Source organism: Tenrec ecaudatus, chromosome 15, assembly GCF_050624435.1.
Source record: "Tenrec ecaudatus isolate mTenEca1 chromosome 15, mTenEca1.hap1, whole genome shotgun sequence".
NCBI lineage: Eukaryota > Metazoa > Chordata > Mammalia > Afrosoricida > Tenrecidae > Tenrec > Tenrec ecaudatus.
In genome coordinates this window covers 45,097,488-45,114,941 of record NC_134544.1, presented here as the reverse complement: position 1 = coordinate 45,114,941, position 17,454 = coordinate 45,097,488, and the positions used below count along the sequence as shown (strand labels likewise).

General features: G+C 44.0%; 1 protein-coding gene across 1 annotated transcript in view; it reads right to left on the bottom strand.

The window, feature by feature from the left end:
- Positions 1-13,591, bottom strand: part of DSC2 (desmocollin 2) — a 33,376-nt gene extending 19,785 nt beyond the window's left edge. Inside the window, exons 1-4 of the mRNA XM_075533243.1 lie at positions 13,523-13,591; positions 2,200-2,284; positions 1,312-1,508; positions 268-387 (exon numbers count right to left, since the gene is read on the bottom strand). Of these exons, the coding sequence (XP_075389358.1) occupies positions 268-387; positions 1,312-1,508; positions 2,200-2,284; positions 13,523-13,591 (471 nt within the window). The remainder of the gene's footprint in view (positions 1-267; positions 388-1,311; positions 1,509-2,199; positions 2,285-13,522) is intronic.
- Between the last annotated feature and the right edge of the window lie 3,863 nt (positions 13,592-17,454).

Here is a 17,454-nt window from a genome sequence, read left to right as displayed (position 1 = left end):
ACACCCTTTCTGATATGAAAAATCATTACACTACAATATGTTAAACCCTGTAGACAGTGTTCAGTTTCATATATGACATTTCCATGACTACAGCAGTGTAAGCGTGTAAGTATATATAAAATCTTATAGGGATACCCTATATGATTTATATAGACCCATGCACTCATACGCTCATACACAACTAATTTGTAAATAACTGTATGCTCAGAGCCCCACTTGTGTTTTGGAAACCATAGTCTGACAAAAGACAAGGCAAACCAAAGGTACCTGTTGAAGAAACAGTGGGAAAGGGCCCAAGGAATTCTCTTGCACGGAACAAGGAATGGGAGCCCATCTTCTCTTGGCTCGCTGGAGAACTTGTTCTTTAGAATGCCTTTTCTTTAAAACCTCAATTGAGAAAAGAGGGGAAAAAAGGACAAGGACATTTATGATTTGTTTCATCCTCAAACATTAGCACCCGGACGCATCTTTTTCTGTGCATGAGAAGAAGCTGGGAAAATTTAAGATCCTGGTAGAACTTGGAAACCAAACTGAACATGAACACCACAAAATAAGATCATGAGGAAGGATCACTGTCACTTGTCCAGCCATGCTCCTGAGACGGGTTTGGTGGCAACATGAAAGAGAAATGGACCAGGAAACTTAAAAGACATTTAAAAAAATGAAATGGATCACAAAAGCACTGTTTCCATGCAATAACATGGGAGGAGAGAGATGTAATGAGAGCAAGCAAAATATGTAGCCTAATGAATTTAGCACAGGCATCTCCCACTCACCAGCAAGGAGGCAGTGTCGGGAAGCTGACAGAGAGGCCTGTGTCAGAATGAGAGGAGAAACACAGAGACAATTTTCAGAAATGGCTGCAGTGGGAAGTGGCCAATGGCTGACGAGAAGTCTCTTTGATCTTGGGTTGTCATTGCACACTATACATGAGCAAGGTTCCACACTTCAAATAACAGTCATCTAGTTTCTGAGATTATAATTCATTCATTACAACGAATGAAACCTCCAGAGATGGAAAGGTTTAAAACTTGTTACTAAGCACCCATTCTATAGGATGCACAGAGAAATGTTGTTTCGTGTCTCAAATTATCATGTTGTAGCTTATGGAAGTTCCTCTTTTGTGTGAACTTAATAAAAGGTATTAACAAGCCAAGCCCTAATGATTTGTTTAAATACAGTTAAGTTGTCTAGCAGTTTTAATCTCCTCCAAACCAAATCATCCCACCACTTTCTGATTCTCCATCTTCCCTTTTAGTTCCACATGAAGACAGCACATCATGAAATTTCACTTGTATCGTCTGGTTATACCTTTGTTGGATGCTCTAAAACCACAACTATTTTCTTCTCCTGGTTCTCAGCATTGGAAAGTAAGATGGTAAAAGTCCTCTTTGCTGAGGACAGCAGTACAGCATTTGTGGTATAAATTGAGCCATCTTCTAAAATTCGGAAATCGGGATCACTTGAGCGAATTAGATGTGCAGATTTAAGGCAATCCTTCAGGTTAACTGTAGACAATAGACATAGCAATCATCATTTGGAAGGTAAAAAGAAGAAGATAAAATTTTCCAGTGATCGGTGCATTTGGAAGGAAGCCAAATACTTAAAAATTAATCAGATTGAGTCTTGAAAAATTGTGCATTTTTTGGAGAGATGCTCATATATATCTCTATGGCGATTTAAGTTGCACTTAAACACATGCATCGCTTCTAATACTACATAGTTTCATTATTTTCTCATGGGTTCAATGTTCTCTCAAATAATGAAGTTATATAAACATGTAAATTTATAAACAACCATTTATAAAAAAAGTCAGTCAAAATATTTTAAAAGAAAACTTTAGAAATTGCACCTTTAAATCTACTAAATAGTTTTATACTACCTCTTAGTTTCAAAGAAGCACTTCATAATACTTCTCATATACTTTGTTTAATATTAGCTTGGAATGATTAATATGTTATTAATCCTAGAATAATTATCTTATTACTTAAGTTAAAGCTTTTTATCTACCTGACATAGTGATGTTTTCAATGGAGAACAATATTCCTTTCATTGCAATATGCCAAATGCAGTAAAAATATAATGTATCACACCAATCTTAACTTTTGGTCTCACTACATTTATTTCCAAAACTTAGAGTAACTTCTAAAAGGCTAAAACAAAATGAAGACATATTGCCCAGTTTTTGAAATTTCTTACCTCTACCAATAAATTTCTCAGCATCTAGCCTGGAAGGGACACGAAGTACCACATTTTTGCAGGCATCACAGGAAAATATTAAAATCTAAAAAATAAAATTCACATGTGAACATATTACCTTTATAATGTTTACCTGCCAATTTATATAACTGACAAATTAAAATGAACATATGCTGAAGCAAAATGCTAGAAAACTTTTTGGAAGGAGAAATAAAACCGTATACTCTCTCCTGGATAAATCATAAAAGCTTGAGGAATACCTTATGTCTTAGGCTGTGTCCTACCCTGTAAGATACGGGTTATTAAGATGTTCACTAACTAACTGACAAGGTAACCAAAAGAAAAAGAAAAAGGCGACGGTCAGTTAGTCTGACTCAAAGTGATCCCTATAGGACTGAGCAGAACTGCTACCAAGCGTTTCGACGACTGTTTGCTTTTACTGGAGCAAACAGCTTTTCTCACTGACTGACTGATGGGGTCAAAAGGCAAACCTTGTGGTGAGCAGCCCGTGAGTAACCCAACCACTAAACCCCCAGGATTTCAGTTCCTGAAAAGTCCGGATCAAATAGCACCCAACATGAAAGGATGCTGGAAGCCATGAGGATGACCGGGCAGGGATGGAAATAGGAAAGGAAAACAAGTTTAATGAGTTAGCAACACAATTTCAGTACATCTCCAATCGCTACATTAGCAATGAGCTAGGGTGTGCAATTATTAATATCCTAATATAAAGGTAATGCTTTTCTAGGGAAGCATGGTTTTACTATCATGGGGTGATGCGGAGAGCGGCTATAGATTGCCTTGTTCCAAGAACTATGGAAGGTGCATCATCTCATAGGTGAATTCGTCATTTTAAAAAAAAGAACGGATGTGTTTCAATGCACACGCTTTAGTGAGTTATTCGAAGCTCTGGTGGCTACATGTTTTAAAGCGCTCAGCTGCTAACAGAAAGGTCAGCAGGTTGAAGCCTTCGGTGCCCCCCTCTTGGGGACACAATGTGGCAGTCTACTCGCACAGGATTTACACCCCTGGAAGCCCTGTGAGGCAGGTCTACTCTTTCACAGGATCCATGAATGGCCATCGGTTCAGGGGCCATGAGGGGACCAGGGATTAGGGGAACCAGTTCCAGTGGAATATACATTTGAACACAATGACACTTGGCTCAGCATTACGAAACCTCACCAGGGATGCTCCCACAAAAGGCCTTCCTTTGCTGCCATGTTGCAAAGGTCTTGGACCAAAAGCAGGGAGGCTAGCTAACATTGATGCTATGTGTACATTGTCTACAAATGTGAGTTACAGTGATAAACATTTATATCTCAAGTAACATTTAAAAACCTTCCATTGTTTCATTTCATTTATATATGAAGGATCAGGCAAGGAAGAGATCAGGTCTCATGAGGGAATTAGGGATGGGTTCCCCAGTATGGCTATATTTGAATTAGAAATTAAAAGACGATAGTGATGTTCACTGGCTTCTATTGCAAATGGTGGTAAGGAATCCAGTCGAAAGGTTACTTCCACTTAACCAGATCGAGAAATACTCAGCCGCTGATTCAGTGGCAGTGAATTTACTGAATGCTAAGAAAATGAAGCACTTGAAACACTTGCGGATGAAGACCACAGATTGCAGCCTTTGGTGTGGACTGTAAAGTAATGTAAAAACAAGCCAAACCCTCACGCTGTCTCAGTAGGTGATATCATGATAGACAGAAAAGACTGAAGTTGTCAAGGATTTCCTTGAGCTTGGGTCCACAATCAATGCTCCTGGAGGCAGCAGCTATGAGTTCGAAGGACACATTGCACCGGGTAAATGTGCCACCCAAGGCCTCTTTAACGTGGTGAAAAGCAAGGATGTTACGTTGGGGACTAAGGTGTGCCTGTCCCGAGGTATTGTATTTTCAATTACTTCATATATATGGGGAAGTTGGACATTGAAAAAAAGAGTATTGAAAAAGAATCAATGCATTGGGATTAAGGCGCTGGTGAAGAATACTGAAAGTAGCGTGGACTGTCAAAAGAACCAACACATCTACGTTGGAAGAAGTACAGCCAGAATGCTCCTAATAAGCAAGGATGGCAAGGCTCCACCTCAAGTACTTTGGCCATGTTATCCAGAAGAAACCGGTCCATGAAAGAGGGTGGAGGAGCCATGGAAGAGAAAGACCCCTGACAAGGTGGATTGACCCAATGGCGCCAACAAGAGGCTCAGAACTAAGAACAAGTGAGGAAGGCATGGGACGGGGCAATCTTGTCCTTTTATTGTACACAGTTTCACTATCAGTAGGAACCAACTCGCCAACGACAAGAAAATGTTGCAAGCTAAAACCCCAAGCCAAATCCACTGCCACTGTCTCAATTCAAATTCATAGTGACCCTGCCCATAGAGGGTTTCCAGGGCTGTAAAGCTCTGAGGAAGCTGGCAGCCGCATGGCTCTCCTGCAATTAGCAGTCTACTGTTTACCTGGCAGCACCCCAGCACCCTTTGTTTGACTCTATTGCCATGAATAAAGCAAACCCCTTTCCTTCACTGAGGGTTCTTTAAAATGGGAGAGGAGAAATAAATAATCAAATGCACAAATGCCACACACCCCGAGGTAAATGTTATCAGAAAACTGAAGCAGGAAGAGAGGGTAACAGAAATACCAGAGCTTGAATGAGGAAGGGAAGCAAACCAATCCCTTCCACGGGCTGTAAACACCACAGCAAAGCACAGCTCTAGGCCGGAACTTTGCCTGGTTGGTGTTGGAACAAAAAGACAGGGAGGAAAGGAAGAGATAAGACATGGCATCAAAGGGACCATCAGGCAATCACACAGCGTCTCAAAGGTCAAGGTAAGAAGTGTGTGTTTTATTCTGAGAACAAACCAAAGTAATAAAAGCTGGAGTTGCCGCAGTGTCATAAATGGGTGAGCGGCTGCACTGCATCACAAGGGCAGTACCTGCTGAGCAGACTATAATGAGACAAAAAATAGTAGACAGTCAAGAGACAACTTGGAAGATGACTGGAGGATTGAGGAAGAAGCTAATGATGACTTAGACTAAGACCGTGACTGGGAACAAGTAAGACATGTCTGGATTAAGAAAATGCTTCGGGTATTAGTATCCTGGACATCCATTCAGAGCCCTGGTGGCATACTGAATTACACACTGGGCTGCCAACTGCAAGGTCAGCAATTCGAAACCACCAGCCAGTCCTTGGAGAAAAAATGAGGCTTTCTACTTCTCCCCTCCCCAATTTAGGCTTTCTACTTCTCCCCTCCCCAATTTACGCGTGCCCACTGTGACAGTTCCTCATAGTCCAATATGTCACGATGAGTTCTAATCAACTCAATAGCATTGAGTTCGAGTTTTAAGAACATGCAGTCCCTCATGCATTCAACAAACATGTATTGAGTGTCTGCTATGTAGCAGACAGAAAAATAAGAAAAATATTCACCTCTCATTCCAGGAATAACACATATTTATGATTCCAGTATAAACAGGGAAAGTACATGGCGTTTGGTGACAAAAGAGCAGGTGGAGCTAACTAATCTAGAAGCCAGGTGAGTCACTTGAAGAAAGGCTATAAATTAGCTAGGTAAGCAGAACTTAGGGTCCCTGGTGGAGCAAAAGGATATGCATTGTGCTGCTAAATGCTAGGTAAGCAGTTCAAAGCTACTAGCCACTCCTTGGAAGGAAGATGAGGCTCCTGTAAAGATCAAGAGTGTCAAAACCCAAATGGGGCAATTCTTCTCTGTTCTATAAGGTCACTGCGAGTCAGAGTCAACTTGATGGTAATGAGTTTGGCTTTTATGAAGCAGAATCTTACAAATGTTCGGAACAACACACGTTCTGACCCAGAGATGACGCACAGGCAGGTGAGGTAGAAATAAGTGTGACATGGAATCAGGGAGATTAAGGTGAGGCATATTCTGAACAGCAGTCATAAAGACTAAAGAACAAAACCAAAAGATTCATTCTGAGCAGTTGAATTATATAAGCAGCATTATACTGGAGCAATGTAACTCTAGTCAGCGCAGGAAAGGGATCAGATGAAAACTAACTTTTATTTCCAATAATGGCGGGCTAGGTCATTCAGAAACGCCCCCATCCCAGCAGTAAGTCAAAATGCAGCATAGGATGTCTTACATCTATCCTAGAGCATCGAGGAGGTGACAAAATCATAAAATTGCTACATAAGAACTGTGGAGTCCTGCTGGAACAGAGTGGTCAAGAACGACCCAGAAACAGCTTCTAACCTGCCAGAAAGAGTGAAATCAAATCAAACCTGGGCAGACCGTCCCTGCTTTAATCTGGGAGTCCAACTGCCACACCTCTGTTGAAAGCCTGCGTCAGAAGTGGTCCCAAACCAACCCTTGCATCTGTAATCCCCTCTCATATCACCTGCTCGCTTGGTCTAGAAACCTCAAGACATTAATTAAAGAAGACCTGACATGTACACATGCCCATAAATTAAATGCTTAAAAGCATTCAAAGAAATTCAATTTATCCTCGGGTGTGTGGGGGTGGAGGGGAGGAAAGCAGCTTCCCAAAGTAGGAATTGATGAGTACTTCCTTAATATAGTTTTCTATATTGGAATCAGAACCGCAGTGAGAAAGAGCTAGAGGTAGCCTCAGGAACTGAAACCAGGTAGCCTGGCCAGCGTCACCATGGAGTGGTAAGAGCACACCGGGAAGGGCTACTACTCTGTTTCCCCAAAAATAAGACAGTGTCTTATATTAATTTTTGCTCCCAAAGATGCGTTAGGTCTTATTTTCAGGGGATGTTTTATTTTTCCATGAAGAAGAATACGGTACACATTTATTGTTAATTGTTTTTATTAAAAGAGACCTCGCACTTTCTGTCTGCTACAGTTCAGAGTCCAGAATTACGGAAGCTTCGGGAGGCCTTATTTTTGGGGAGGTCTTATTTGGGGGGATTCCTTATATTTCAGTGGGAGACAAAACTGTAAGTAGGTCTTATTTTCGGGGGATGACTTACTTTAAGGGAAACAGGGTAGGCCAAGGGAAAATGTTAGGTGGAACATGGATTACACCAGGAAGTAAAATCATCACTTTTTGCATTTGATATTTCTGTAAACCTGAAATACCCAAACAAACCAGCTACCAAATTACTAAAACACAGTTAGTGATTCAGGAAGCAGAAATAACTATTAAAATACAGAAATCCTCCGTCTTCAGAGTTAAACTAAACTAGCTAAATAATATAGTGGAAGAGGGCTGCTGTTGAAAGCACTCAGTGGTTAGTTACAATGCCAATTTGACAAGGGAAACATGCAGAGTTTATTTGAGTAAGGGCTAAAAATACATCTATGGGAACAAAAATAGATGTGACCAAAAAGAATGACATACTAGCATCTTTAATAGGAACAAAATCAGCAGCTTAAACATACTAAGTTAAATTATGTATATTATAGGATCCCAATGCAAATTCCAACTGACTTTGGAACCTGACAAGCTGATTTAAAAGGTCATAAAGTAGTGGTTTTCTTACCAAAAGAAACAGACTTTTGGATGGCTACCAAGGGTGAGCAGGAAAGGGAAGATAGGGAAGTAATAAAGTGGAGAGTGTGTAGACAGGTGTTAACTTGATGGCAGGGAAGATAATGGCTGACAAAGGGATGATGGGAAAACAGGGGACGGAGCAAGCTGTGGGAAGGGGTGATCAATTGTTAAAGGTGTAGAACACACAACTGATGCTCTGATCCGTAAATCACCACCTCCCTCAAAGTAAAAAGTTTTGCTTTTTTAAAAGGATTTAAGGAAAAACAATAAGAAATAAAAATAGAGAACATCAAAAAGACATTACCCCAAGCACATTTTAAAATATGTCCTGTGAAAATAATCGTCACAGTGTGCTATTATGTTTTGAATAACCCATCCTCACAAAAACAAAACAAAGAATCACAAAAACCTCATTCCCATTACCCCTTAATGACTCTCTCAGGCAGTACTGAACTGCCCCGTAGGGTCCCCAAGGCTGTGAATCTTTATGGAATCAAGACTAACCACATCTTCCTCCCAACCAGTCACTGTGGGGGGTCTGCCACAAACCTTAAGAGCACTCTATCACCAAGGCTTCCTTTATAATGAAGGCTTCAAAATGTTCGTGGAAAAATGGGATTGAAAGATAATGGAATTTTTCCATGACATTTTAAAAAGCCATCTATCTATCTACCTACCTACCTACTATAAAGATCCCTGGTAGTATGATGGTTAAGTGTTCTGGGAACCCACTAGACCCTCTGCAGGAGAAAAGGCCTGGCAGTCAACTTCTGTAAAAACACCACACAGCCTAGGAAACAATTAATTCTACTCCATCCGACAGGGTTGCTATGAGTCAGAATCATCTTAGCTGCACACAGCTACCACATGAAACTCTTCTACCACAAGTGGGACCTCACATCAGTGAGGCTATGTATGGGATTTGGACAACCTGAGTCAGTCAGTCATTTCACAAAATATAAAGGTGAATCCACAGATCAGGCAGAACCTTACCCCCAAAAAACAAACAAAAACCCCCCAAACCAGTCAAATATGTAAATTTTAAGCCTTGCTGTTGCTGCTGGGTATTGGAATGCTAAGCCTAAGGTTGGTAGTTCAAACCCACCAGCCACTCTTCAGGAGAAAGACTAGGCTAATGCTACTGTAAAGTTTTACAGCCTCACAAGCCATATAATTAGATGACAGTGGGTGTGTTTTTATTTTAAGCTTATAAATAACAGAAGAAAATAGGGTTAATTCCTATATAAGCTTGGTGCCAAACAAGACTATGAGTGAAATTTCAAAAGCCAACTAATTAATATTTAGAAAAAGTCTTGTATTTTTAAAAAAATACAAACTTCAAGGCAAAACAAGACAAAATAAATCCACCAAAAATTTAAATTCAATAGATAATCACGAAAAATTCTTTGTTTGCCTTTAAACCCTAAAAAGTTAACCCTTACTATTGTAAGAGCTCTAATCAATCAGTAAGAAGATATTCAGCAAGCACTCCATCTGGCATAAACACTTTACATAAAAATAGCCTTTAAACATATAAAAATTATGTCAATCTCATTAATAATATGAATACCAAATCCAAACACACTGACATCAAGTCACTGTTGACTCATAGTGATCTTACGGGACAAAGTAGAACAGCCTCTTGTTTCTCCTACACAGAAGCAGGTGGCTTTGAATCATTAACCATAAGGCTAGCAGTCCAACTCAACCCATTGTTCTACCAACGAACATATCTTTCTACACTTGATCTTAGCCAAAAGGTCAAGAAGCAATCGCATTTGTTTCTAATAAGAAAAGGTGGATTAAAAACTCTATTGAAATGCCATTTCTCACTGGCAAGCTTTCAAAAGTATAACAGCACACTCTGTAGGCAAGAAAGGAAAATATATTTTCATTAATTGTTGGTGAGGATACAAAAAGTTATTCTATTCCTGGAGATGCTGGCAATATTGACAAAAATTATCGAGATATTTATATTCTAAACCAGTCATCTCAATTCTGGAAATCTATCCTACTAATATACTACCTCAAATATGAAATGACATAGAAGCATCAAATTATTATTCATTGCAACATTAGCTGTAATAAAAAAATTGTTAGCAGAGAAGACAGGCAGAATAAAACAGATGCATGAGTTCTTGCTGATGGTAAATTTAGTAAGACTTAATGATAGATTGGGAGCCCTGGTGGCGTACTGGATTATGTGTTGAGCTGCTAACCACAAGGTTAGCAGTCTGAAACCCCAATTGGTCCAAGAGGGAAAGATGAGGCTTTCTACTTCCGTAAAGATTGACAGTCTTGGAAAGCACAGAAGCAATTCCGCCCTGTTGCATAAGGTCACTGTGAGACAGAATCAGTTGATTCCGTGAGTTTGGTTTGGGAAAGAGAGATGGATGGCATGGTAGCTTGAAGGAGCTCTGATAATGAGTTGCATATGGAGCTGCTAAAAGCAAACGTAGCAGTCTGAAGCCTCCAGTCACTCTTGGGGAGAAAGATGACACTGTCTGCTCCCTAGAGGACTGAAAGTCTCAGACTCTCACGGGTGCTATCAACTTGATGGCCATTGGTTGGCGTATTGACTTGGAATGATAGACAGAGGAGGGCTGGGGAGGACAGTGAAGAAGGAAAGACAAATAACCTCCAGGCTTCCTACTTGAGGAGCAAGGTGAACAGAAGAGCCATTCTTGAAATACAGCGCACTAAAAGCAACATTGTTTGGGAAAATAACAAACATTGGGTGACACATTTAATAGGGAGATACAGAGGTCCATTGCTCAATGTAGGCATCTGGATTAACAGCCTACATTTAGGATATGCTGGCATATAAATGTCATTCACAAAAGTGCATGAGATGGCTTAAGAGGCGAATTGCAAAAGTTCATGGAATAGGGCCAAGAACACCCAAGGAACCAACATGTGAGAGTGTAGAAAAGAAGTTAGTTCGGGGTGAAATTGGGAGGGTCAAATGGCAGTAACTCACTACCATCGAGTAAATGCCAACTGATAGCAGTCCTACAGGACAGGGAAGAACTGCCCCTGTGAGGTTCTGAGTCTTTAACTCTTTACTGGCGTAGAAAGCCCACAGAGTGACTGCTGGTTTCAAACTGCTGACCTTGCAGACTGCCCCTCAAGGCATAGTCACTAGGCCAGCAGGACTCCTCTTACACTTTACACTAAAAAGGGTGCCTTGGTGATACAGTAGGCTAAGTGTTAAATTGATAGCCAAAAAGGTTGGTGATTCTAACCCACCAGCCACGCCAAGGTAGAAACAGCAGGCTGTCTGTTCCTGTAGAGATTTACAGTCTAGGAGCATCTAGGCAGCCGTTCTACTCCGTTTCATAAGTTCCCTATGAATCTCCACACGTTTATTATACCCAAAGCTCACAACCCCAACAATCGTCTGAAGCTGGAAAGGTTTGGTACAGATAGCTATGAGAACCAGAATAACACGCAGTCCTTATGCCAAGCCTTCTGGCTAGAAAAGAGCAGAACCAGGGGAGAGCAGCCAGTGCCAGGGTACCTATTCTTGCGACCTCACTGTCCTAGCAAAGCATACAGCTAAGGAAGACCAAAGAATGTGGATTATTTCTGTTTCAGTTAACTCACTCATAGGAGTACTTGATCTTCTAGAAAGTATTGGCGATGACACACAGTACATTCTGTGTGTCTGTTTTATGCAGGGTGGGTGACCTGAGTCGTGCAAAGAGCTAACACACTCAGCTGCTAACCCAAAGGCTGCTTTTTTCCCCCAGTCCACTCTGAGGCACTCAGAAGAAAGGCCTGGTGATCTATTTCAGAAAAATCAGCAACTGAACCGCCTCCCCACCCCCCACCCCCAGTGTGTCTCCTCTGACATAGAAGTGATTGCCAGGAGCCTGATGAACAGGGTCAGGTGGTTTGGGGTGAAGGTGCTATATGTAGCACCAGGGTATTTAGTGCATATTCCAGTCCCTGAAGACGGGCATCATGCTTGGTAAAGGAACAGAAAAAAAGAGGAAGAGCCTGGCTGGACAAGATGGATTGACACGGTGGCTGCAAACATGGGCTCAAACCTAAGAATGATTGTGGGGCGGGCAGGGCCCGGAGGTGCTTTCCTTCAGTTGTACATAGACTCGTTGTGAGCCACCACCCACTCGACAGCACCTAACCTTTTCCTCCAGTGAAGAATTAGGGCCAGTGGGTCTTCAAGAAGCAATTGTTTCCTAGCTGGCTAACTGAAGTTGCTTCCTGGGTCAACCACATGTCGGAGCCTTTATTTCAGTGGTTCTCAACCTCCCTAATGCCGTGGCCCTCTCATGTCGTGGTGACCCCCAACCATAAAGTTAGTTTTGTTACTACTCCACAACCTGTCATTTTGCTACTGTTATGAATCGGGGGACCCTGTGAAAAGGGTCATTTGACAAAACCCCCAGGGGGTCACGACCCACAGGTTGAGAACCACTGCTTTATTTCATTCCTTGTTTCCTAATTGTAATATATTAAGCCATGTACCTAGCACTTTCTGTGTTAATGGGGCTTTAGTTAACAGTTCCAAGTCTATTGGGTCTTTGGGAAAGATATGCTATTAATACAGCCACGACTTTATTACAATATTTGAACATTTAATCCGGAATCGACCCTAAGACTAAAGTTCTCAGAAAGGGCACATAGCCTAATATTACACCTGCTCAAGTTCTCTCGGCTCCACTCAGGCTGTCAGAAAGCGGGCTTTGTCCTCTCCTTGCCCAGGTCTCTGGCCTCCTTTGGCTCAGTCCAAGCTCCCAGTCGCCCGTGGGGCGCTGCTTGTTCCCAAATCCCTGTGTTCCCTCCGGATGTCAGCTCCCAGAGTTCCTCTCATCAGTCTTCAATGTGGCTTTTGCCCTGAAAGCTGAGGCCCAGCGTGGAGAGGAGAGTGTCTCCACTGACTTGAGCAAGCTTTTGTAATTGCTTGTTTTAATGTCATGCCCCCCCACCACCACCACCCCTCTCCTCACCCTCCACGCCGGAAACACCAAGAAATCTAGTCTGGGTTCCATTGGTGCAAAACTCTCCAGTTGGGGTGGGGCGGCCTGTTCCCCACCTTTTCGCCCCCGCCCCCCCTCCAAGTAATCTATTCTGCCCCCAGTAATCTATTAGGCCTGGGAAAGGAGCTGCCTGTCCCCCGCCCCCACCACCATCACCACCTCCAAATAAAGCCACTCATCTGGATCCCAGCTCCAGAAATGGGCCGGCCAGGTAGTCTTTGGCAAAAGAGACCAAAGAGGGGGCGAAGAAGCCAAGAGCCTCCAGAAGAGATGAGGAGGAAGAGAAATGTACCCAAACATCTGGGAGACCTGACTGCAAAAGCAGACAAACACAAAGATCACCTGGGGCGCCTTCACCTACCACTCCTGCTGGCCCCGCCACAGAGAACCTAGAAACTCTCTTCCTCCACCCTCTCTCCACCCAGCCCCAGAGCAGTCCACAAGCGTCCCCTCGTCCCTGGTCTGCCCAGCCGCTGCCCCTGAACCCGGAGCTGCGTCCTAATCTGAAGGCCAACTCGAGGAGCAAGGGGCGCAAGGCCCCAGGGAGGAACGCGCGCGGCTCCCGGCGCGTCCCCAGAGGCCACGGTTCTGGATGGGCGTTTGCAGGTGACAGCGCCCGGCGACACCTCCGCCTCCCCAGCACCCGTGGCGCCCGGGTCCCGACCCGCTTCCCGCCGCCCTCCCCCACCCCTCAGCGCCCCAGCCGCTCCGAGTTCTCCGCCCTACCCACCCCCACTCCCCGGAACCCCCTGCTCTCCGGCGGCTCGGGGCGCGTCCCCTCCCCGGGCCCAGGTGACCCAGGCAGCCACTCACCGCGAGAGTCAGCAGAAGCTGCGGGCCCAGGGCTCTGCTCTGGGCGCTCCGGGGGCCGGCGGCCGCCATGGGAGCGGGCTGCGGGCGGCGGGCGGTGGGCTCGGTGGCGGCGGAGGAGGAGGAGTACGAGGGAGGAGGGGGAGAGCGCCCAGCGCCTTTCTCCACGCTGTTCTGCGGCGCCAGCGCCTCCCGAGGGGCTTTTCCTGGGACCGAGGGTGGGGCTCCCGACGCGTCGGCCAGGCCCCTCCTTGGTCTGTTCTGCAGTCTTTCCCGCAGGAGGCCCCAGGGAGGAACTCCCTCGCGCCGCCACCCTGGTGACCTGCGCTCAGGGTTTCTCACCAGAGGACGCCACCCAGACTCCCGGTGTCACCCCCCGCCCGATGAACGCCGGCCGGGATTAGAGGTGGCCCTGCCCTGCAGAAGCCCGGGCTCCCCACACGCCCTCCCCCAGCGAGCGCGGCCCAGCGCTGCCGCCCCGCCCCGCCCAGCGCGCCGTCACCTGGAGCGGATTCCCGCTGTGGCCTCTTACAGACTCAAGTGAACTGCTGGGGGGTTTGCTTACAGCTTCCTGTAGCCTACCAGCCAGAAGGCTGATTCCAGGTTGACAGTGAGACACCCACTTTTGGATAGATACTGTGGATATCTGCCCTCTAGGCTCGCGATGAGTCGGTATTGACTCCAGGACAGGGAGTTTGGAGGGGTTTGTTTTTTGTTTTATGGACATCCATGCGCAATATACCAAGAATCTTCTGTTCCCATTCTTTGGGATCTAACTCAAACCAAACTCACCGCCAGGGAGGCCATGCTGATTTTCAGCGACCCTGTAGGACACAGCAGAACTGCCCCTGTGTTTCTCAGACTAACTTTACAGAAGTAGAAAGCCCTCCCTTTCTGCGGCCGAGGGGCTGGTGGTTTCGAACTCCCAACGAATAACCACAACCAGGGCTCCATAGGGTTTGTGTGTGTAGTATAATATTACATAATGTGTAATCTATTAGAAAGTTTTATGGATGAGAAAAATGTACAGGGAGATTACCATAATTTAAGATCAACACAGTTTTCAAAGATCCAATGTATGAAAAATAACAGAACAAGAGCAAATTAGTACAGCAAAGGAACCTCCTAGGACCCTAGGTGCTGGCTCACAGGGCCACTCTTTTCTCCAAGAGCCTCCCATGTCTCAAGTATGGCAAACTTGAGACTTCTCGTCAATCTGCTGAATGAGAGGCAGGAGCAGCGCCTGGTAGAGATATCTGTCTGTCTTTGCTCCGATACCAAACTCCCCCACTCTTAGGGGAAAAGGGAAAGAATAGGGTAATTAGCAATCTGGTTTGCAGTGTGCGAACACTGGATGAATAATGGCTGAGCTTAGCCTGGGAGAGTTCCCTTCTGAAAGCTCGCTGAGCTGGCTTCCTGACTCACCCTCCTGCACTTCTTGTCAATTACTAACTTAAACCCGGTAAGTCGGACCGCAAAGGAGACACTTGTCTGTACCACTTTGGTTGGTTAAAATCTCCTCCGTGATGTTTGGAGAACCCTGTGTGAAAGCCTAAAACCCCACATTACTTCAATCCTTGCAAACAAATCTTATCCCGAGACTAGAAGCACAAAGACAAAATTTATGTTCCTCTGGAGTAATATTTCCGTCCCAAATAAGGTACATACCTGCATGCATTTGTCCCATGTGCTATCCTAATGAGTGACTACCACATGCACTATCTTATTGTTTCCACATCCATATTATCATTGATGTTTTGCTAGTAAAATATGGTTGGACGGTGGTTGTAACAATAGATTCAAACACTGTTTCCTTCTGTGGTGCATAGGGTCGCTATAAGTCAGAGCCAACTGATTTGTTGGCATCTATAACAACACCAGGAGCCCTGATGTCATAGTGTTTACATGTTGGGCTGCTAACTTCAAGGTAGTAGTTCACACCCACCAGTCACTCCTTGGGCGAAAGATAGGGCTTTCTATTGCTGTAAAGAATCACAGTCTCTGAATCCACTCAATGGCAGTGAGTAGTAGCAATAACCCTAGCCCTAGTAGCTCGAAGTGGGTAATGCATCGAACTGCTACCTTCAGGGGAAAGATAAGACTTTCTACTCCAGTAAAGATTTACAGTCTCAGAAACCCACAGGTGCCACTTTTATCTTGTCCTATAGAGCCACTATGAATTAGAGTTGACTTGATGACAGTGAACAATAATAACATTATTAATGTAAAATCATAGGTGGCATCCTTCTATAACCATTTTTAACCCTTCAGGGTTTCTCAGCAACCCTGGTGGTACAATAGGTAAAACACTGGGTTGCTAACCAGACAGCCATCAGTTTAATCCCAATCATCACAGGAGAAAGATGTAGCAGTTGACTTCTATGAAAATATGCAGTCTCGGAAACCTTGGGACTGTTTGACTCTTCTGTAGTATCGCTATGAGTTGGAGCTGACTAGACAGCAGTGAGTGGGTTTGGTTTTTTGCGCAATAATTATGAACTGGTCTCTTTCATAAACACAGTGCTTTTTGTTAATGATGACATCATGCTCTCCACCTTGAAGCCCTTTTGGATGACACAGAAGCCAGTGAGTCTCAGGTTCTAGAAATTCAGACTGCCATCACAGCTCAGGACAACAGGACCATTCCAAACTCTTGCCTCTCTCTGGGCTCTGATGCCTAAAAGGGAGCTCACGTGTCTCTTCATTCCAGAAAAAGAAAGGGTGAAAGTTCAATTTGAAAAGAATTCGTTATAGAGGTTTATTTTCATCTTTCACCCTAGACAACTGATTGAAGTTTATAAAATGATAATTTGAAAAAATGTCATGAAATAATTTCAAACAAATTCATGGCGTATTCTAACAAACAGAAAACCTCACTTTACTTAATAGGTTTGAAAGAGTATATGTTTACTGAAATGGATTGCTCTAGAAAAGGTTTGTGGGAACAGACATAAATTTTAGAAGACAGTGAAACAGCTATATTTAAAAAGCATATATCTAGGTAGAATTTGGGCCTTTCAGCATGTTTTCTGTACTTGGAGATGATTGTGTTGTCTTGATCTGGGTTTTCACTGTGTTGTCGTAAGAGAAGGAACTGTAGGAGGTACCTGTGAAAGTCAGTAGTTGAAACCCCAGCTGTGCTGTGAAGAGAAAGAGTTTTTACTCCCAGAAATAGTTACGGGCTCAGAACATCACAGGGACAGCTCTGACCATCCTACAGGGTCTCTGTGAGCCAGGGTGGATCAGATGGTCACTGTGAGCCAGGGTGAAAGATCTACCACCGCAGCAACTGACTTCCTTCATGCCTTGCACTCACTCCGTAGGCAGCCTCTCAGGTTCCAACACCCCCGTTTGTGAATTTGCACACACACACACATACACACACACACACACACCCCTCACACTCAGTGCCTTCAAGTTGAATCCGACTCATAGGAACCCTATAGGACAAGATAGAACTACCCCCATGCATTTGTGAGATGATAAATCATTAAAGGTGTAGACAGCCTTCTCTTTACCCCATAGAGCTATGGACGGTTCTGAACTGGTCTTCTAGTTAGTCACTATGCTAGCAGCGCCCCTCTATTGGTAAATTTTAGATCATGATAATTACTCTGGATGTCCCTATGCTAAGCTCTCCATCTAAAATTAAACTCTTTAGACTTCTCATGACAGATTTTTCAAGACTTGATGAGAAATGGGTCTGCCTTTCACAGTGACCATGGAATGGCAGGGCCAGAAGGACCCTTAAAGAATTGGCCAATCCACCTGAGGTCTGCAAGCCATGTCTATACTGCCTAGCTCAACAATTTGATAATTTCAGAAAGCCATTAAAATCAATAAATATCACACTACAGTTGTGTACACGAAGAAGTCTCCCCCTGACGTGTGTGGGTCCTGCCAGTCTTCTTCCTATGAGAGGACAGGGAGAGAGG